Raw genomic sequence first — 22788 nt, 5'->3', positions numbered from 1 at the left:
AGATCAAACGCACTGCAGATGGGAGTGTGGATCGGTACAAATCAAGGCTTGTAGCAAAGGGCTACAAGCAGAAGTATGGAGTGGACTATGATGAAGTCTATGCTCCAGTTGCAAGACTTGACACGGTAAGATTGCTAATCTCTCTTGCCGCTCATCATAAATGGAAAATTTATCAACTAGATGTCAAGTCAACCTTCCTTAATGGAGTTCTTGAGGAAGAAGTGTACGTGGAACAACCGGAAGGCTTCCAAGTATAAGGAGAAGAAGATAAGGTGTATCGTTTGAAGAAGGCTTTGTATGGCCTCAAGCAAACACCACGAGCTTGGAACTCAAGGATTGATATCTACCTTCACCAAAATGGATTTCAGAAATGTCTATATGAGCATTCAGTTTACATGAAGAACAGTGAAAAAATGGGAGTTCTTAATTATTTGTCTCTATGTAGATGACTTGTTGTTTACAGGAAACAATGAAGCAATGTTCTGTGAGTTCAAGCAATCCATGTTCAGTGAATTCGAGATGACTGACAATGGATTAATGTCATACTTTCTTGTCATAGAGGTGAAGCAAGAAAGTGACGGTATCTACATCTCTCAACAAAAGTATATGAGAGATATATTGGAGAAATTCAATATGGACAAGTGCAATATTGTCAACGTTCCAATTGCAACTGGATTGAAGCTGTCCAAGGAAGGAGAAGGTGAGTTTGTAAACTCAACCGTGTACAAAAGCTTGGTTGGAAGCCTAAGGTACCTTACAATCACAAGACCTGATATAGTTTATAGTGTTGGACTCGTGAGTCGGTACATGGAAACACCAAGGGAGTCTCATTGGCTAGCCGCCAAGAGAATTTTGAGGTACATAAGAGGTACTCTAAACTATGGTCTGTTTTATAATTTTGATGAAGATGCAAAATTATTTGGTTATTCAGATAGTGATTGGGGAGGTGACCAAGATGAAAGGAAAAGCACAACTGGCTTTGTGTTTTTTCTAGGATCAACAGCTTTCTCATGGACTTCAAAGAAGCAATCAATTGTTGCTTTGTCATCGTGTGAAGCCGAGTACGTTGCTGTAGCCTCAACCGTGTGTGAGGCAATTTGGTTAAGAAATCTGTTGAAGGCAGTGTGTCATCCACAAGTGGAATCGACTGTGATTCATGTGGATAACATGTCTGCAATCAAGCTTGCAAAGAATCCTGTTCAACATGGAAGGAGCAAGCACATTGATACCAGGTTCCATTTTCTAAATGACCATGTAAAGCAAAAGACAATCGAACTTGTCTATTGTCACACCAAGGAACAAGTGGCTGACATCTTCACAAAGCCCCTGCCAGTTGAATCATTCTGGCTGCTACGTGAAATGCTAGGAATGAAGGCGTTTTGATTTGAGGAGGTGTGTTGGAAATTCAAATCAAAACAGGTTGTAAATGGCAGCTGCTAGCTGTTAGTTTCTTTACAGGTTGTATTCACACTTGCTGCAACTACAAAGACTAAAGTTTCCTCCATGTGCCAGCTGAAAGTGTGTTGAAAGACAGCAAAGATGTGAGCTACTGTGTGCTAGCCGAAAGGTTTGATTCCAACCTGGAATAATGCAATGCATGTGTGTGCCAACTATCCAAAGTTGCTGCATGTGTTTGAAAGGGTGTAAAGATGGTAAACACCATCATTCATTGCAAGTGTTGTTGTATTGTTTATCAATTTCTGTTTTGTATAAATAGGCCTTCTTGCTAGGCTTTAGAATCATCCAATTCAATTCCATTCCAATCCCATTCTCATTTTCAGCTTGTAAGCTTTAAGAGTTGTAAACTCTTCTAATATTTCAAAGTGTTTGTTATCACCAAGCTTGCTACTTCTTTCCTTTTTGTTTGTCCAATTTTATTGAGAGTGCAAAGTGAGAGGTGTGATAGAGTTTGTAAACTTATCACCCACGTATATTGGTATTGAGTTAGTAAACTTTGAATACCAACATTATTTATCTTAATCAAAAGAAGAATTCATAGATAGCATATCATAAACTGATATGGCTAGATTTGTTAGAGCCTTGGAGGACTACACCTGGTAACGGCACTCTTGGCCAGTTAGGGTTTATTGTGATTAGTGAAGTCTAATAACCAAAATTATTAGTTCAACTGTCAATTATCAATTATGTAATGATATTGTAATGAGTTCTTACAAAACTATTGAAAAAGAAAAAAAAAGGTTTCGTCACAGTTCTTGTCTCTCGACTCTTTGAATACTTTCTGGTTGATTCATGAAGATTTGAGATTCAATCAATGTATTAGTTAAGCCATCGTCATTGTTTACTCTCTCTCTACTCTCTGAAAAGTTTATGTTGATTTCGTGGAGATTTCTTGTTGATTTCATAAATATCAGCACAGTTGCCCCTTCAGCTTAAACCCGAGTAGGCGAAAGAACGATCACATGATGAACCCTAAAAAGATTGTCCATGTTTCCCTTAGATTAACCATTGAATTTTAGGGCTACTGGAAGTCCCATGGGAGGTTTTTCAACCTTCCTAAATTTATACATATGGACACACACGCACCAATTGCTTCGAAAAGCGCTTGTGTTGTTGAAAAGAAAAAGAAGCAGATTTGGAAATGACCAAAAAACAAGATAAATGTAAAAATAGGTAGAGCAAAAGAACAAGCGGAAACCACTCTTTTATCAGAACCAGGTTTCGATCCTGGGACCTGTGGGTTATGGGCCCACCACGCTTCCGCTGCGCCACTCTGATCGGTTGATTTTGTGGGCTACATAACCTTAGTTAACAAATACCCAAAGGTGTGAGGTATAACAATGGGCTATTTTTCCTTGTATATGTGTATAGGCCTACAGTAAAAATCATAATACTCAAATCTTTTTAGGACCTTGAAATGATGAGAGACCTATTTAGTGGGATTAATTGGTTAATTCATAGTTTGTTTTGTAAAGGGGTAAGTCTTAGTTGGATTGGATGTCTTGGTAGACAAGTAGGTTTCTAGGCTGTTTTACTCGAGTATAAACAGGTTATCAAGAGACTCTTATTCAGTTTTTTTATCAATCATATTCCAGAATTTAGCTTAAGAGTTTCTTGGGAACTCAAATATCTTCATTCACACTTCGATTCTAGTTTTGTTATCTCTCTATTTTCAGTTGTTTAACGTTTGGTATCCGTTTCTACTGCGATTTGCCTCTATTTTACTCGCTGGACTGCATCTTATCGCTACTGCCGGGCTTCTTCGTCCAGTTCCTGAGTTCAGAATGAGTGGAAAAGAAGGCCATGCAATCGGAATTGACCTCGGGACAACGTATTCGTGTGTAGCAGTGTGGCGATATGATCATGTTGAAACCATAGTGAATGAGCAGGGCAACAAAACCACTCCGTCTTACGTTGCTTTCACTAATACTGAACGGTTAATAGGTGATGCAGCATATAACTAGGTCATCAGAAACCCCTCAAACTCAATCTTTGGTAAGGCTAATCTTCTCACATCCACATATATACCAATAGATCAGCTTTAATTTCTTGCTCAAATCCTTCGAGGTTCTCTGTGTTTGCATCTTATAATCTATTTTATGTTTTTTTTTCCATTAACGAAATATGAATTTTCTTTAGCTGAGCTTTGTGATCCTGCTAATGAGTGCTTAATTCTATATTTGGGCGAGGGACTTTCAAGTCTTGAGGGTTTGAGGTCATGTTAGTAAGGAATGGATCTCAAACTGATAGAGAGGAGGGATTAAAAAAGCTCCATATGAGCATTAGAAAGCAATGTGGGAGAGATTTGTCAACCCTTACTTGCAAGGTGTTTATAAAAATCCCTCTTACAAACCCTTGTAATGCTCACATGATGCATTTCTAATCCTTCCTATCTAATGTTTAGTGATCTATCTCTTTTTTACTAACTCGACATCAATATTTTGGGATTTGGAATTTTAACATTTTTCATGTTATAACTTGACATTTACAAATAAATAGAGATAGAGCTAACTGAATTTTTTTTTGCATACTACTCCATTGTTTCCAATCCTTCTACTTTATTTGATTGAGTTTCTAAGTTTGGCATTCATTTTACAGATGCAAAGCGGTTAATTGGAAGGAGATTTTCTGACGCTCCGGTTCAAAATGATTTGAAGTTCTGGCCATTCAAGGTCCTTGAAGGTCCTGATGACAAGCCCATGATTGTGGTTACCCACGAGGGTCAAGAGAAACAGTTTGCTGCTGAAGAAATCTCATATATGGTTCTCAAAAAGATGCGGGAGATTGCTGAGGCCTACCTCGGCTCAAGTGTGAAGAAAGCAGTTATTACTGTCCCGGCTTACTTTACCGACTCACAACGTCAGGCTACAAAATGTGCTGGTGTCACTGCTGGCTTAGAGGTGATGCGTATCATCAACGAACCAACTGCAGCGGCCATTGCTTATGGAATTGACAATAAGGCTGGTTGGTATATCAAGAGAAATGTTATGATATTTGACTTGGGTGGTGGTACTTTAGATGTGTCACTGCTCACTGTAAGTTCTGGTGCCTTCGAAGTAAAGGCGACATTTGGAAATACTCACCTTGGTGGTGAAGATTTTGATAACAATATGGTGAATTACTGTGTTGAGAAATTTAAGAAGAAGCATAGTTTGGACGTCAGTGGTAACTCCAGAGCTCTTAGAATGTTAAAAAATGAATGTGAGAAGGCGAAGAGGAGACTTTAATTTACGTCTGTGACAGATATTGAAATTGACTGTTTGTATCAGGGTGTTGATTTCTATACAACTATTACGCGTGCCAAATTTGAACAACTAAACATGGATTTTTTCAACAAGAGCATGGAGCCTGTGAAGAGATGTTTGGAGGATGCCAAAATGGACATAAGAAATATCGATGATGTTGTTCTTGTTGGCGGCTCTTCTAGAATTCCCAAGGTGCAGGAGCTATTACAGAATATGTTCGTCGGCAAGGAACTCTGCAAGGGCATTAATCCAGATGAGGCTGTGGCGTACGGTGCTGCTGTTCAAGCTGCTGTGTTGAACGGTAATCAAAGTTTGAAGCTTCAAGACTTCACTCTCTCTGATGACAATGTCCTTCCTTTGTCTCTCGGGACGAATGTTGAACGAAAATTGATGGAAGTTATGATCCCAAGAAACACCAAAATTCCCACCAAGCAGAACCGTACTTTTCTAACTTGTCATGACAACCAAAGTTCTGTTCACTGTGGAGTTTTCGAGGGTGAGAATGAACTAACCAAAGATAATAATCATTTGGGTGGATTTTCCATCCGTGACATTCCTCCTGCTCCGAAGGGTGTTGCTAAAGTAGATGTTTGCTTTTCTATTGATGCAAATGGTATCCTGAATGTTTCTGCTGAGGTCATGTCCACCGGCCAGAAGAAAGAGATTACAATCAAAAGATGAACTTTGGCAATTTACAGGATGAGTAAGTAATGACATAATTATAGCATACTGAAGTTGAAAATGCATACTTTTATCTTTTCGTCATTTGGTTTAGTCACTCCATGTTTGTTAAGAATCTGCGCGCTTGTGGTAGCCGAGGGGCACTGTTGGAGCAAGATTTCCTACAAGAAGAAATACCTCTACAGATTTGTTGACCGCAATCCTCACGTTCACCGAATCCTTCTCTGAAGTGTCCGAGAATAGTCTTCCTCCGTAACTTGCCCGAGAGGGAGGGTACATGCAAAAGATACTCCGACACTCAAGTCAGTCGATTGGTTTTCAATTCTATGGATTCTCTCGGGTTCTCCTTACCTCCCTTGCTCTTTGGCTCTTTTCCCTATTTATAGGATTGCATGCTTGAGGATCAAGCACCACGACCACTCCTCATTTTCCACTTCTTTAGCGGTTATCCGTCATCTCCCTGCTTGCTTTGGGAACAAGTGCCATAATATGTCGTCCTCTCCCACTTCACCTCCGTAGTGGGGTGGTTATCTAGGCACGTCACTTGCGCCCGTACATTTCTCGTGGGCTTTTTATCATGCACAACACTTTCTCCTTGGATGGTCTTGGCCCATGAATCGAAACCGAATTTTATCCTCCCACAATGCCCCCTTTTTCCCTTTTTTATGCATGTGAAATAGGGGAAAACTGAATTTTTCGATCTCATGGGGCCTTAAAACTATATTCTTTAAGCCCAGCTGAACTTGAAGCACTTTTTATTAAGGCCGAATTTGTGGGGTTGTTTTTTTGTAAGAATAAATTTACTAAAGGTAAATCGACACCTTCCCACCATGATTTTTGAACCAGGATTTATGAACAAGGACTGACACAACATTACACATGAGGATTTACAAGCGAGGATTTGCGTATGAGGACTTGCGTACGAGGACTTGCATATGAGGACTGACATTACGAAAGTGGACTGACATGATTTAGGATTTGCGTACAAGAACTTGCTTACAAGGTCTTGCATATGAGGATTGACACTACGAAAGTGGACTGACATATACAAATTTGACTGAGTAGGTGGTCTGACAGGCTATACATATATGTATCTATTGCGTGAACCATTATCCCATCTTGTTGAACTGACGAAAGTAGCAGCTGCAGTACAGAAGTCTAAAAGCACGTCCCCCTCGCCGAATACGCCTAGTCTGCGCACCCATTTGCCTTTATACAAACACACACGCATACATATATATTTACGCTTACACATATATGTATGTATATATATATGCATGCATTCCGACCTGACACCCTGACTTTCTTTGTCCTATATGTACATATACATACTGACACCTTGACTTGCTTTTACACACACACACACACACATATATATATATATATATATATATATATATATATATATATATATATATATATTCCGACTTTGACTTGCTTTCCTATTTAGATATATTCACACACACCCACGTACACGTATGCACACTTTTGCAGACATCACATCCTTGTTAGACTTGCACATACATATCTATGCATATATCTGGGTACATTGGCATATATGGGCACATTCTTACACGCAACATAGGCATACCTTTGTGTACGACATGCAAATCTCGACACTTACTTCTCATATATTTGCATATATCTCTACACATGTATGCGTATATATTTATATGTCATTACCTTGAGTTCCTCCATCCTCATTTTCCTTCACTTCATCTGCTCAATTTCTTCACCAAGCCTATGATTTCTCGTTTCAAAGTGGCCTCTTAACTTACAGGTGATTTTCCATTTCAAACCCCTCTTGTGGGAATATTTCAAACATTTCACTTTCGTTATCGATCTAAAAACCCGTTCAACCTTGAATTTACTCTTAATCAATTTTTTACCTTTTCGATCTTGACTGGGTCTTTGCCCATTCGATCTTGGGTTTTCTTTTCCCGCTTGATCTTAGATTCTCGATCTTGATTGGGTCTTTGCCCATTCAATTTTGGGTTTTCTTTTCCCACTCGATCTTAGATTTCCGATCTTGATTAGGTCTTTGCCAATCCGATCCTGGGTTTTCTTTTCCCACACGATCTTAGATTTTCGATCTTGATTGGGTCTCTGCCCATCCGATCTTGGGTTTTCTTTCCCCGCACGATCTTAGATTTCCAATCTTAGATTTCTGATCTTGATTGGGTCTCTGCTCATCCGATCTTGATTCGATCCTCATCCCTTGGTTTATACTCTTCAGCTTTAGACTTTAGTCTAAGATTCAAATAAAGTGCAACTTTATTTATCATACAATGAAGGGATGTCAATAGACATCCAGGGACACCCCCTTTGACATTCAAGGAAGACAATGGGGGATTTACCCTTCAACATTGCTGGAAACAGAAACTTAAATACATAAAACATAAACACGAGAAGCTAAATGTGGTACTTTCTCAAATGAATTACGCTCCATAGGCGCGACACATACTGACCTGTTTCTACGTGCCTGAGTTTATAAGCTCCATTTTCGAAAGCTTCAGTCACCTCATATGGTCATTCCCATATGCGTCCAAGTTTCCCTACATTCAAATCTTTTGTTTTTTCCATGACTTTTCTCAATACCCACTCAAATCTTTCGTGGTAGTGCCTGCTGGAAATGTAACAATAGTCGCGGTGGCCTGCTTTGATTGGATAAGTTCCTCTTCCTCTAATCTAATGATTCCATCAGCTCGGGCCATCACCTCCCTCATGTCCAGTGATGGCGTTTCGATCAATGACCTACGCATCTTTGTTCCAGGCAACACCCCTTCTCGGAATGCCAAAGACGCAGTGTGGGAATCACATTCTTCTAGGGTGGACATCTCTTCAGTGAACCTAGTCATGTAGCTTTTGAAGCTCTCGCCAACATTTTTTTTTGGTGCGGAACAAGATCGTAACATCTTTTCTTGTCCTCCGATTGCAGACATATTGGGATATGAATGCTTCGCAAAGCTCTGTGAAACTTCCAATAGACCTCAGTTTCAGTTGTCTAAACCAAGTTAACGATGATCCCGAAAGACTTGAGGGGAACAACTTGCACATGAGGGCCTCGTCGTCTCCTTCAAGCGTCATTTGTTGTTGAAAGTGGTAAATGTGTTCGATAGGATCAGTTGCGCCTTCGAATAGCCTAAACTTTGGTTAGGTGAACTTGGCAGGTTTTTTAGCTTTCAGGATGTCCTCTGTGAACGGCGATTTGCGAATCCCTCTGGCTGCTTCCAAGGTAAGTTCTGCCAGGGTCTGGGGCTTGTATCCCTTCACAATCTTCTCAATTTGTTCTCGCAAATCAACATCCTTTACCTTTTTCGATCATTTCCCCTTGTGATCCTCTTCGCCTTGATTTTTCGTCACTTCAACACAGTTACTGTATGGCGCGCTACTAGAGCTACCCCCCTTATCTTCCTCTTCTGCACGTTGTCTCTTGGTGCCGGTTGCACCTTCTACTGCATTTTTCGCTTCAGCCTTCTTCAACTCCTCATCTGCTGTCTTTTTTGTTTCACGCAATTCCCTCGTTAGCCTTCTAAATTGTTCCATGGCGAGACAAGGTTCACTATTTTGGGATTGAGACCTCGCATGTACCGATCGAGCCCTTCTATCTTCGGAGGGATTCGGAACTTCTTGTGCAGATCCAATCATGTTTGTAGCTTGATTTTGTTTCGTTCCCACAAACGGCGCCAACTGTTGGAGCGAGATTTCCTACAAGAAGAAATACCCCCACAGATTTGTTGACCGCAATCCTCACGTTCACCGAATCCTTCTTTGAAATGTCCGAGAATAGTCTTCCTCCGTAACTTGCCCGAGAGGGAGGGTACCTGCAAAAGATACTCCGACGCTCAAGTCAATCGATTGGTTTTCAATTCTATGGATTCTCTCAGGTTCTCCTTACCTCCCTTGCTCTATGGCTCCTTTCCCTCACTACTACAAAATTATCTATAACTGGCGGTTCAAAAATCGACAAAAAACATATATTACTGTCGGATTTTAAGCAAAATCCGACAGAAAATGGATGCAGTGACGGATATAATAAGCGATAGAATTGCCAGTGTCAGGAAATGAATTTCCGACAGAAAATACTCTAAAACCAACAAAACTTGTGTCGGATAAAACCGACAGAAAATACAAAACGGCCAGAACTTATGTCGGATATAACCGACAAATAATTTATTAATAAGATTAAATAAAAGCATTATGTCGGATAAAACCGACAGAAACTATATTAATAATAAAAATAAATAAATCACTTTCTGCATCACAGCCCATTGGAGAGTGAGAGAGACGACAGATTCAGAACAGCCCATCTTCCAAAAGCCATGGATTTCATCTGCATTCTGGACAACCCTGTTTCAAAAGCCATCTACCAGTAAGTGAAACTTCACACTCGGAACTTTTTTTTTCCGCCATTTGTGTAATAATTTCGAGCTTCATTTTCCATATCAACATAGAGTTTTGCATTCAATTCATAGCTAGAGAAAGAAATTGCTCAACAAATTTGTAAGATTATTAGAACCGAAATTCCCAAATCAGCAGCACTCACAAGTCTCGTAGCAGCAACAACAGCAGATCTAGAACCTGCTCAACAAATTTGTAAGAAATTGCCCTGCAAAACACAAATTCCTAAATCAGATAGCTCACAACCGAAACCAAAGATTCTGACTTTACAAAAATTGCTCAACAAATTTGTAAGATTATTAGAACAAAACCCAAATGATTCATCTCGAGATATGGAATGCCCAAGATTGAGCTCGAGTTTAGGGAAGGAGGCCTTATACCTTTTCTTGCAGATCTAGAACCTCGATTTTCTGCTTGTATCAGGCGGATTTGAAATTCTGCAGTCACTCTATTCGTGTTCTTGACCATTCCGCTGATTGTTAAACCTGCATTGAAAGCACACATGCACGAGGGTTTCGTCTATTTTCTAATAAAAACGAAACTGAAAACGGAGATGTCTAAGAAAATGAGGTTGTTTACCTTTGTGCATGTGTATCGGTTTAGATCCGTTTGTGGGTTGCTTGACTCTCTGATCTCTGAGCATATTTCTGCTCAAACGCGGCGTGGACGATATTGTGGGCTTGCATCGGTGATGGTCAAGCTGAGTTTTGGATTTCAAAACCGCAGGTACAAAGAGTACTTTCTCTCGGTTTCAAGACATGTTCGACGAAGTGAGAGGCCGAGATTTGCAGAAATGGGGGTGTGGATTGTTTTGGTTTTGGGTTGTAGGCCGAGAAGATTAGAGAGGAGGGATGACATATGAGGCTAAAGATTATAGAGAGAAATGAAGAGAGAGGAATAGAGCTCTCATGGCTCTGGGTTCGAGGCTAGAGAGAAGAGGGGATAAGAGCTCAACGCATAAATGGGAAATGAAGGAAGGGGGAAGGGAGAAGGCATTTATTTTGGAATCTTTTCATTACTGTCGGTTAAAACCGACATAAACATTTTTTTTAAATTAAAACCGACAAAAACATTACAAAATGGCGGCAAAAATCCCACCGAAATTTCTTCCCAAAATTTTAAATTCCCTTCCAAATTTTTAAATTATGTATTTAAATTAAATACGTTTTTAAAAATTAAATAAATAATTGTTTGGTTTAATAGATAATAACTCATGTAAAATATGCGATAAAGAAACAAAAAGTTAATTGTACAATGAAAATGTCATCACACAAACTATATATTTTCTAATCAAAAAGATAATTGTTTGTTTAATGGAAGTATAATATTAACTAAATTGTTTGTTTAATGGAAGTATAATATTAACTCTAAGTGTTTGTTTAATCTACCGTTTTGACGCGATATGCATTCTACGAAACTTTTTTTAACGATCCAACCGTCAAACTTATTTGTACACACTTTGAGATTGCATATGTAAAAAATCGTAAAAAAACAAACATTTAGAGATTACGTAACGAAACCAAGTTTTCGACGGTTATAAACGAAAAATCACAATTTAACGGTTATTTTAGCTTCGATTTTGATGATTTTTTACAGCTACACTCCTCAACCCTATAAGAATGCAATGAATAAATTTGATCTTCAATTTAAAATATTTACACTAGTGGATACTTAATGGAAGTATAACATTAACTCTTAAGTGTTTGTTTAATTTACCGTTTTGACGCGATACACATTCTACAAAACTTTTTTAAATGATCTAACTGTCAAACTTGTTTGTACACGCTCCGAGATCGCATACCTAAAAAATCACAAAAAACAAACATTCATATATTAGGTAACAGAACAAAAGTTTTCAACGGTTATAAACAAAAAATCACAATTTAACGGTTATTTTAGCTCCGATTTTGATGATTTTTTACAGCTATACTTCTCGACCCTATAAGAATGCATTGAACAAATTCGATCTTCAATTTAAAATATTTACACTAGTGGATAATTTTTTATACTTAATGAAATTATAACATTAACTCTTAAGTGTTTGTTAAATCTATCAATTTGATAGGATATGCATTCTACGAAACTAGTTTCAACGATCCAACCGTCAAATATGTTTGTATATACTCCGAGATAGCATGTGTAAAAATCACAAAAAAAAAACATTCAGAGATTAGGTAACGGGACAGTGAGTGAAAAAGAAAATATTACGAAAAAGTGCTTTTGGGTTTTTGTTGTTATATAACTCGTTTGATATTTAGATGAATATTGTATGGATTTACTTGCTCAATCACATAGCAAATTTAAACGGATAACTTATATGTTTTCTTGCATAAACTTGCATGTATTGTATTTATCGAAATTCTTGCATAGAAAATCACTTTACAAGCATCAAGAATCTGAGAAATTACTTTCATAATATTCTTTGGATTTCAATTAGATGATGTGTAATTTTGTGAGTATCTGATTAATGGGATCTTGTTATTTGTTCTTGTTTATTTGTCTAATTACCTTGTTTTAACAGTTCTTGTTGGCAAGCATTAATAGTATTTTTTGAGGTGACATTTGAAGAAGAGACAAGATGGTACGATGCTCGTTTTGCTATTTTGGTTCAGTGGGTTGCTAAAATTCTTCGTTGTTTGCATATTCTTAATTGAGAGACAATTTTTTGTATGTGCAAGTGAAGTTCACAGCTGAGAAGCTCCGTAGGATTATGGACTACAAACACAACATTCGTAATATGTATGTTATTGCGCACATCGACCATGGTTTGTATTATATTGCACTTATTTTACACATTATTTATTTATTTATTTTTAATCAATATAACATTTTAAAATATGAAGCAAAAGAATTGGAAAATTTACAAATTGAGGGGAAGAGAAGATAAAGATTGAAGATGAAGAGAAAACGAGTAAAATGAAGATGAGGAAGAAAACGAAATCTGAAAGAACAACAAATTGAAAAGGGCTTGGCGCAAAGTGAATTTCTGTCGGTTATAATCGACACAATACTAAAATAATAACCGTCAGAATACTAAAATAATAAAATAATCAATTTATGTCGGTTATAACCGCCACCAGTAACTTAAAAACCGCCATAATCTGTCAAAAATATTTTTTTTTTAAATTCAAAAATACTGTCGGTTATAACCGACAGGAATTTTATAATATCCGCCAGTAATTATCCGTCAGAAATTTATGTCGGATATAACCGACAGGATTTTTCTAATATCCGTCACTAATTAAATAATGTGTCGGATATAATTTATCCGACAGTATTTTTCTAAATCCGCCACTATCATCTGCCACCTAAAACTAATATTGTAGTAGTGCCTATTTATAGGATTGCATGCTTGAGGATCAAGCACCACGACCACTCCTCATTTTCCACTTCTTTAGCGGTTATCCGTCATCTCCCTGCATGCTTTGGGAACAAGTGCCATAACCTGTCGTCCTCTCCCACTTCACCTCCGTAGTGGGGTGGTTATCTAGGCATGTCACTTGCGCCCGTACATTTCTCGTGGGCTTTTTATCATGCACAACACTTTCTCCTTGGATGGTCTTGGCCCATGAATCGAAACCGAATTTTATCCCCCCACAGGCACCCATTTTGCTTCCTGTTGGTGCATTGTTTTGACATGTTGGTTTCTGTGCTAGACCCGTGGTTTTTTATCCCTTTTTTGACCCTTGGTAAGAGACTTGCCCGCCGGATTATATTATCTGCATGGCCAATGAGAGTGGGCTTAACCTCACAATGGACTAGCAATAATGTGGTTCAAATTCGTCTTTAGCTAGAATCGAACTTATGACATCTCACTTACAAGTGAAGAAGAATAACACTAGACCATAATACAATTAATTATGCAAGAAATCATGTTTTTGGAGTTCTATTAATTCACAATATGCTAGACACGTACAAAATGCCTGACATAGATGCACAAGTTATTGTATTCGGATTACTATCTCTTCTCAATCAAGTGCTTAAAACGCTATGATATTCGCGCTCTTGCTCATCTTTATTTGTTTGGAATTCAAACTCCAAGTTGTTTGTTTGTATGGAAGATGAAGATAAAGGAGAAATATTCACACAAATTTGAAGTGACTATAAGAGTTGTTGATGCTCAACTCAGTTAATTCTGATGAGTTCGTATGCTTGTATTTATAGCGACATTTACATCAGTGAGTTACAAGAAGAACTTATCACAAATAACAATTCTATAAATCCCCAAATATAGGAGATAATACAAGAGAGCTTATCAGATGCAGGGTTGAAAGAAATCACAACTCTTTGCAGCGGCATCTTCAGTGAAGGAGTCGCAGCAAACAACCTTGTGGATAAGGATTTGAAAACTATGCCCTATCATAAGGATGGATATCTCCACATTATCTCTAATTTATTCCCTCACTCTAGTGTTAATACATCTTTGTATACAAACAAAACTTGTGCAAAAGAGGTAGACGTCCAAAACAACATTGAACGCAATTATTTGGATGGAAAACTAAATAGATTTAGGATGAGATGACAAATTAATGATTTTGAATGATTTGATATGACAAATTGCTTAAAATTTTAATTTATATAAAAAATTAAAAATAAGAGAGTTTTAATAAAACATTTCCGGTTCTATTCACTTTTAATGAAAATGATAATTTTACCCTAACAAGTCACTTCTGGTACTATTCACTAATAACAATTTTTTGTCCTTTTGACTAAAACTCAAAGTTTTCAAGCTCTTTTCATTAGTTTTCCTAAAAATAATGCATAAGTTCATAATGACATTTCAAAAAAAAATCTAAAAACTAAGGAATAAACAATACAAAAGCTAAAACAAAAAGTAAAGGGCAAGCGAATTGTATCAAGTTTTGAAAACTAAATGACATAAAAGTTAATGATTGATTTATTACTTAAACATTGATAAACGTGCTCGTTTCTATTGATGATACATCATTTAGTTTGCAAATTTTTTCTTCAAACTTAGTCTTTCTAGCATTACCCTTTGAACTTATGGAGCGGAGTGCAGTGGGCTGCGAGCTAGATATATACTATTCCCCTACCTCTTCCTCTTCCCATGCCTCTGCCCTTTCTGATGTATTTTTCATGAAACCCAATCTAAGAAAATAACTTCACCTCCAATCTATTTTTCATGACTTCCCTTGAATGATCTAACCCCATGGTGGATTTTGAAATTGAATTTGTCCGGGTCAGCTGCCAAACCAATTACCAAATTCATTAGTTCTTAGAGATCACATGCCATTTTTCAACTTTCAAATGCTAAACTAATAAATCTAAAAGAAAATGCTGAAATAAGGTTTTTGAACATGATCACACTCTCTGGTCTTCAATTATTGTGGTAGATTGAATGTATGATACTGTTACCAGGGAACTTAAAGAAACCATGTTAATCTTAAGAGTGACAAATATTCCAAGTAAATGAAGTCTTATTACTTGAGCATCCAAAGAAGTGTTGGATTCAATGCCAAATTTTCATGTCTACTGTCACATGAGGATGTATCGGTAGAGCAAGAAACCCTTATTCAACGCCAAAATCCTATGTCAATGCCAAAAACCCTTATCCAATGTCAAAAGTCCATTTAAATACCAATATTTGTATACACAAATCTATAAAATTTGTTGATGCACAAAATCAGGTTGATTTTGGACTAACGTAAATCCGACCGTAAATCATACATATGCCCAAGAACAAAACGATTTATCGTGGTTTACCTCAAGTTGAAGTTACGTCCACACTGGTGTCGATCCGGTTCACCATATAAAATGAGAGCTAGATTGTTATTGCTAGATATGCTATGGTTTGCCATCTTTTCTATATCCCTAAAGTGGGGTGAAATGCCATTTTTATAGAATAAGGATTTTTCTCCCCTCTTACATATATCGTATGTTAAATAGTGAGACTCAAATATTAAGGTCTAATATATAATATAACAAAGTTTATTGTCGGTGTGGTTCCTTTCCAACTATGAAAATATTATAGGTTAGGAAAAAATAAGCACAACTTACACAGAAAACAAACTTTTAAAATGTGAATGGAAAGCACTTAATAATAAATTACCAAAAGGAAGAAAAAGTTGCAAAAAGGTACAATGCAACATGACTACATGTTTTTTTATGTTGGACCTCCAAGAAACACCATTACCAGAGGACCGTACTCCCTCAGTGATATCTTCTTTACCCTTATTCAATGCCAAACCCCTAATTATGAAGTCCTAATCATCCTTTACCCTTTTCTCTATATGCTGACAAGGACAAATTGATGAGAGAGATAAGGATTAAGGTCGAAAAGACGAGAGAGATGAGAGAAAAATGTCAAAAACAAGAAGAGGGGTTGGTTTTCACAAAAAAAAAAAAAAAAAAAAAAAAAAAATCCCTTTAAAATATTGTTAACAATAATGTTGATAGATTTTTTACAGAAGAATCAAAATAATTTAAGTGAACAAACTCAAAGATCATGTTTATGAATTTTCAATTGTGGGGACAAAAGTGAGAAATGCCACAAAACCAAATGGGCATAAGCCATATATAATGAGTTAAAACTTTAACGCTTACGTTCTCCTGGAACTCGATTTTAATCTTACTTTGCTCCATGTAATTCAAAAGTCGTTAATTTATTCCCTGAAACTCATAGTTCGCTCCACTTTACCCCTGGAACTTGATTTGATCCTATTTTGCCTCCTGATACTTGAAAGCCGCCTATATAAATCTCAAAATTTGCTTCACATTACCTTAGATATGCTAGTTTCTTATGTGGATTTGATTTGGGTGTGCCTGCTAATCAGTTTCTTTATTTATTTATTTTTTTCATCTCTTCAATTTCTTTTAAGTTTAATATTATCTGATTATTGAATATTAACGCAAAATGGATATTTAGATTATTTATTGCACATGTGGCATAGTCTTATTAAATGTTGGGTGTCATGTATCTTTTAGGAGGCAACCTATAAGTTTTAGTAGAAAAGAGAAAAGAAAATCTATAAATTAAAGTGGAATAAATTTTGAATTTCAAAAAGTAAAATGATAACTTAAATAAAGTTATAAGGGTCAAAATATAATCAAATGCAATTTCAAAAGGCGTAGTTAAAACTTAAAAATATGTCAAACTTTAAAAGGAAACTTTGAACTTTAAAGGTAATAAAAATACTTTATTGCTTATCTCTTTTACTAAATCCTTTTTATTGCTTAACGAGGAAGCTCAAGTATCAGACTTTTGTTATCAGAAGTCGATCATGAGTTAAACATCGAATATGATGAAAAATATCGGTTCTATATATAAATCATTATTAGTAGAGTGGCCGGGGGATTTTCGTTTCGTTTACTCTTCAGGGCGCCAAACTTTAAAGCGGGAGAAAATAATTCCAGTTCTCACGTTTTGGTCGCGGTGGTTCTCGGATTCATGACCTTTGCTTGTTTCAGCAATCTATTGAAATTAAAGGTAAGAAACTAACAACTTTTTTGTTTCTTCTTGTTTTAAGACGACTAAAGGTAAGGCCTTTTGAATCCCTCTCTCATTAATTCTTTTGAGAACTTGCTTGGCTGATGAATAATTAGCTGGAACTCCTGCTTATTTTGATTTCATCGTTTAAATGCGTTGCTTCAGTTAACCGCTGCTTATTTGAAATGGGATGCTTTAGAAACAGTAGAGAAGATCAACCGTCGGTGATTTGTATACCTATTTGCTTAAAGGCTGCATAAATTGATGAATACCTTTAAAAATTACTAGTGTAATTTTATTTAAAACCATGGGGCGTGCACCCTCTCTTTAGTCTTTACTGCTCATAGATTGGACCGGTCGTGTATCTCAAACCGACGTTTGGTTCGCAGATTAGAGTCATGTGAATCGAGATACCATTACAAAGAAAGTTGGTTCCACCCTAAAATCAATTGGCAACATGAGTAGTCTAACTTTTATAAGCCTTGAAAGTTTCTCTTTTCACCGATATGTGACTCTTTTACCTTCACTTCTCACACACCCCATTACATGCAACAAAATTTTCAAGCCAAACACGTAGGCAACATGAATTGGGTGAGGTGTGGCCGTTAGACTTCACATATAGGCCAACTTGCTCTTACCAATATAATGCATTTACTGGAAGAGTATTACTGGAAAACTTACATATTTTGGTTCACATGACAATGTAAACCAAACATGGGAACGGAAGAAAACGGTATTTCATGGCCCTATTTCCCAGCATTTCCAAACACAGGACAGGAAGCTTCATTCCCACCAAGAGTTGTTCTTTCATCCATTTACTCCCTCTTTTCATGCTATTGTCATTTGATGATAAGCTATTTATTTCATTTCTTTACAATTTCATTGCCGCTTTTATTTGTGAAACCTTACTTCACAACTTGAAGACATAGCCGGGGATTGTACTTACCCAGGCATTCTTCATTCAACACGCTTTGCGATAAATTTTCTCCTTGTTTTGTGTTCTTCCAGTTCCTGAGTTGAGAATGAGTGGAAAAGAAGGCCACGCAATTGGAATCGATCTGGGGACAACGTATTCTTGTGTAGCAGTGTGGCGATATGATCATATTGAAATTATAGTGAATGGTCAGGGCAACAGAACAACTCCGTCTTATGTTGCTTTCACTGATACTGAAAGGTTAATCGGTGATGCAGCATATAACCAGGTCATTAGAAACCCCTCAAACTCAATCTTTGGTAAGGCTAATCTTCTCACATCTACATATATACCAATAGACAGCTTTAATTTCTTTCTCAAACCCTTCGAGGCGCCAAGTGTTTGCACTCTTATAAACTATTTTGTGTTTTTTATTTTTTTGTTTTTTGTTTTTTTATCATCATTTTTTTCATTAGCTAAGTGTTGACTTTTCTTAACCTAAGCTTTGTGATCGTACTAATGGGTGCTTAATGCTAAGGTTGGGTGAGGTATTTTCAAGTCTCGAGGGTCTGAGGATAAGTTAGCAAGGAATGGATCTCCAACTGATAGACAGGAGGGATTAAAAAAGCACCATATGAGCATTAGAAAGCAATGTGAGAGAGATTTGTCATTTACAAGGTGTTTATAAATCCCTCTTACAAACCTTTGTAATGCTCACATGATGCATTTCTAATCCTTCCTAACGTTTAGTGATCTATCCGTTACTAATATGACATCAATATTGTGGGATCTGGAAGTCCCTCACCCCAATATATCCTATGGGTATTTCTTGGGTAGTTACAGACTTACATTACCCAAATTAACTAGTTTTTGCATTTTAATGAGATTGGTTATGTAAAAGACATAATTAAATGATTTAGTTACAGAATGACATTATATAACTATGATAACAGCATCTTTTTAGTTACAATCCAGTCGGACTGAATGAGAAAACCTGGAGTAAGTGAAAAAATTTTCATGTTATTACTTGACATTTACAAATAAATAGAGATTAGCTAACTGAAATTTTTGTTTATATTACTCCATTGTTTGCAATCTTTCCACTTTATTTGATTGAGTTTCTAAGCTTGGCATTCATTTTACAGATGCAAAGCGATTAATTGGAAGGAGATTTGCTGACGCTTCTGTTCAAAATGATTTGAAGCTCTGGCCATTCAAGGTCACTGAAGGTCCTGATCACAAGCCCATGGTTGTGGTTACCCACAAGGGTCAAGAGAAACAGTTTGCTGCTGAAGAAATCTCATCTATGGTTCTCACAAAGATGCGGGAGATTGCTGAGGCCTACCTCGGCTCGGGTGTGAAGAAAGCAGTTATTACTGTCCCTGCTTACTTTACTGACTCACAACGTCAGGCTACAAAATGTGCTGGTGTCACTGCTGGCTTAGAGGTGATGCGAATCATCAATGAACCAACTGCAGCCGCCATTGCTTATGGAATTGACAATAAGGCTGGTTGGTATAGCAAGAGAAATGTTATGATATTTGACTTGGGTGGTGGTACTTTAGATGTGTCACTGCTTACCATAAGTTCTGGTGACTTTGAAGTAAAGGCGACAGCTGGAAATACTCACCTTGGTGGTGAAGATTTTGATAACAATATGGTGAATCACTGTGTCGAGAAGTTTAAGAAGAAGCATAGTTTGGACGTCAGTGGAAACCCTAGAGCTCTTAGGAGGTTAAAAAATGAATGTGAGAAGGCGAAGAGGAGACTTTCGTTTACGTCTGCGACAGATATTGAAATTGACTGTTTGTATCAGGGTGTGGATTTTTATACAACTTTTACCCGTGCAAAATTTGAACAATTAAACATGGATTTCTTCAACAAGTGCATGGAGTGCCTTCGCCCATGAGCGGTAGGTCTCGGGTTCGAGACTTGGGAGCAGCCTCTCCATAAAATGGGGGTAAGGCTAGCCGACATTTACCTCTCCCAGACCCTGCGTAAAGCGGGAGCCTTGTGCACTGGGTACGACCTTTTTAAACATGGATTTCTTCAACAAGTGCATGGAGCCTGTGGAGAAATGTTTGGAGGATGCCAAAATGGACACAAGCGATGTCGATGATGTTGTTCTAGTTGGCGGCTCCTCTAGAATTCCCAAGGTACAGGAGCTATTACACAACGTGTTCATCGGCAAGGAGCTGTCCAATGGCATTAATCCGGATGAGGCTGTGGCATATGGTGCTGCTGTTCAAGCTGCTGTCTTGAATGGTAATCAAAGTTTGAAGCTTCAAGACTTCACTCTCTTCGATGTCATTCCTATGTCACTTGGGACAGAGTATGGTGACGAACAGCTCATGCATGTTATGATCCCAAGAAACACCAAAATTCCCACCAAGAAGAACCATACTTTTGTAACTGGTTACGACAACCAAAGTTCTGTCCCCTGTGGAGTTTACGAGGGTGAGAATGAGCTAACCAAAGATAATAATTATTTGGGTGGATTTTACATCGGTGACATTCCTCCAGCTCCTAAGGGTGTTTCTGAAGTAGATGTTTGCTTTTCTATTGATGAAAATGGAATCCTGAATGTTTCTGCTGAGGTCGTGTCCACCGGCCAGAAGAAAGAGATTGCAATCAAAAGATGAACTTTGGGAATTTACAGGATGAAGTAATGACATATGATTGTAGCATACCGAAGTTGAAAATACATACTTCGGTTGTGAAATCAATTTGCTAGTGGTTTACTTGTAGTTTTTCGTCATTTGGTTTAGTCATTCCATGTTTGTTAAGAATCTGCTGGTGTGTGGTAGTCGATGGTCACCCATTTTGCTTCTTGTTGGTGCATTGTTTTGACATGTTGGTCTTCTTTGCTAGACTCTTGGTTTTTATCCCTGTTTTGGTAGCAGACTTGCCTGCTGGATTAGTATAATTAATTATGCAAGAAATCATGTTTTTGGAGTTCTATTAATTTTTTTTTTTTTTTTTTTTTGTCATTAGTTAAGCTTGGGGGTGGGGGGAATCGAACTTGGGTGAGGTGGGAGTTTCTTTGGCTCTAGTGCCACTGCAACTAGGCCCCCATCCTCTTGGAGTTCTATTAATTCACTAGACCACAATACTCTAGACATATACAAAAATGCCTAACGTAGATGCACACGTTATCGTATTCCGATTGCTAAATCTTCTCTATCAAGTGCTTAAAATGATATAATATTCGTACTCTTGCTCATCTTAATTTGATTGGAATTCAAACTTCAAGTTGTTTGCTCTCTAAATTCGCCATGGGCCTCACGGGCATGCTGGGAATTTACTATAACATGAAATAGGTGGGTGCGGGCGTGCCACTAGTAGACGGGATCTAAATGATTGAGGTTGTACCTGAATTTGACTTCAAACCAAGAGATTGTATCATTGAGTGGGAGTGGCTCAAATGAAGGTTCTTTGTTTGCCTTAAAGATAAGGATTTTACTTATATGGAACTTATATGGAGAGATGCAATAATATGTAAATGGCAGGGTTGCTGGAAATGTAAATGACAGAGGAGAGTGAATGATTAATATTGTAAATTGCTTATAAATTAAATGACTGGGAATGAGTTGTACATGAACTACAAATGAGATCGATACTACTAGTGAGCAGTAGAGCTAATAAACAAGGAAAGCAATGGATGCTTGGCTAAAGCTAAATGTCTGCAAGGAAGCTGATGAGCTAATTTGAGTAGAGTTGATTGATTGATTATTTGAGTGTCCATAATCATTTTGCCTTTGCTTCTTTATAAGAGATCTGAAAGAGCCCCATCTGGTGAGAACAATGGACCTGCCCGAAAGAAACTCCTATGCAGCTTGCATTATGAAATAATATTAAAATAAGCAAGTTTGTATCTCGACCACATGCTTTCACCACATGTCTCCACCATTTGCAATAAACTAACATTTAAAAGAAGTAAGGTGACTTCTTTCACATGTTCTCTGCAAGAATGTTTGTGTGCCTTTCCAATCCACTTGAAAGCATGCAATTGTTTTGATTAAAGAAAACTCTTGACAAACCTCCACCACCAAAACAAAAGGGAAAAGCAATATTATAATGTTTAAATCATCTCACTTGCAGCCAAATATCTCTCAAAGTTCAATGTTTTGTCCCATCATCTTCCAAATGTCATATTTTCCATATTTAGCCCGAATGACACATTTTAGGTGTAAACACAAGTTGTTTGTTTTTTTAGAAGATGAAGGATGGATATCTCCACATGCATGGTTTCTTTCCGTCCCTTTTGCTTTTCGTGAAAGACAACCGTGGCAGTACTGGAGATTATCGTGCTTCTGCTAATGGCTTTCCCACATTGGATTGCTGTGGTGAATGAAGTATCCATTTTCTTCAAATTCTGAGCATGCTCGAGTATATACTTCGCCAACTCTATTTCATTTTCCCCCTTGGAAAGCTCTGTAGTTGCCTCCTTGAGTTGATGAAGAAAAGCAAGTTTCTGGGATTTCCAGTATCCCATATCAAATGCGGAGGCCTAGAAAGGAAACAATGAAATCAATTGAATTCTTTTTTTTTTTTCTTTTTTTTTTTTTTTTTTTTCAGATACGATGAGGAGAAGTTAGAAATGGTTTATTCAACCATTCTCCTGATTGATGCAAGAAATTTCG

General features: G+C 37.4%; 1 protein-coding gene, 1 non-coding gene and 1 pseudogene across 2 annotated transcripts; 2 read left to right on the top strand and 1 right to left on the bottom strand.

Moving 5' to 3' along the window:
• Window positions 1-1758: 1758 nt before the first annotated feature.
• Window positions 1759-5448, top strand: LOC103449462 (heat shock cognate 70 kDa protein-like; annotated as a pseudogene).
• Window positions 2665-2736, bottom strand: TRNAM-CAU (transfer RNA methionine (anticodon CAU)). Its single transcript has one exon. It is a non-coding gene; the product is annotated as a tRNA-Met (tRNA).
• An 11474-nt stretch (window positions 5449-16922) lies between the features above and the next one.
• On the top strand, window positions 16923-20976 carry LOC103423211 (heat shock cognate 70 kDa protein-like). Its single transcript, XM_070810029.1, has 4 exons — window positions 16923-17232; window positions 18241-18465; window positions 19291-20012; window positions 20185-20976. The coding sequence occupies exons 2-4, from the start codon at window positions 18255-18257 to the stop codon at window positions 20785-20787; spliced, it is 1536 nt and encodes a 511-aa protein (XP_070666130.1). The 5' UTR covers window positions 16923-17232; window positions 18241-18254; the 3' UTR covers window positions 20788-20976.
• Window positions 20977-22788: the final 1812 nt, after the last annotated feature.

This window comes from Malus domestica, chromosome 12, assembly GCF_042453785.1.
Source record: "Malus domestica chromosome 12, GDT2T_hap1".
NCBI lineage: Eukaryota > Viridiplantae > Streptophyta > Magnoliopsida > Rosales > Rosaceae > Malus > Malus domestica.
Note: the sequence above shows the minus strand (reverse complement) of the source record. Positions and strands in the feature narration are given on the sequence as shown.

What these genes read in the sequence shown, in the direction of transcription:
- LOC103423211 (XM_070810029.1), top strand. Translation starts at nt 18,255, where the DNA reads ATGAGTGGAAAAGAAGGCCACGCAATTGGAATCGATCTGGGGACAACG. An exon ending in CCCCTCAAACTCAATCTTTG is followed by an intron (nt 18,466 to 19,290) that starts GTAAGGCTAATC and finishes TTCATTTTACAG; the next exon opens with ATGCAAAGCGATTAATTGGA. An exon ending in CAAAATTTGAACAATTAAAC is followed by an intron (nt 20,013 to 20,184) that starts ATGGATTTCTTC and finishes ACCTTTTTAAAC; the next exon opens with ATGGATTTCTTCAACAAGTG.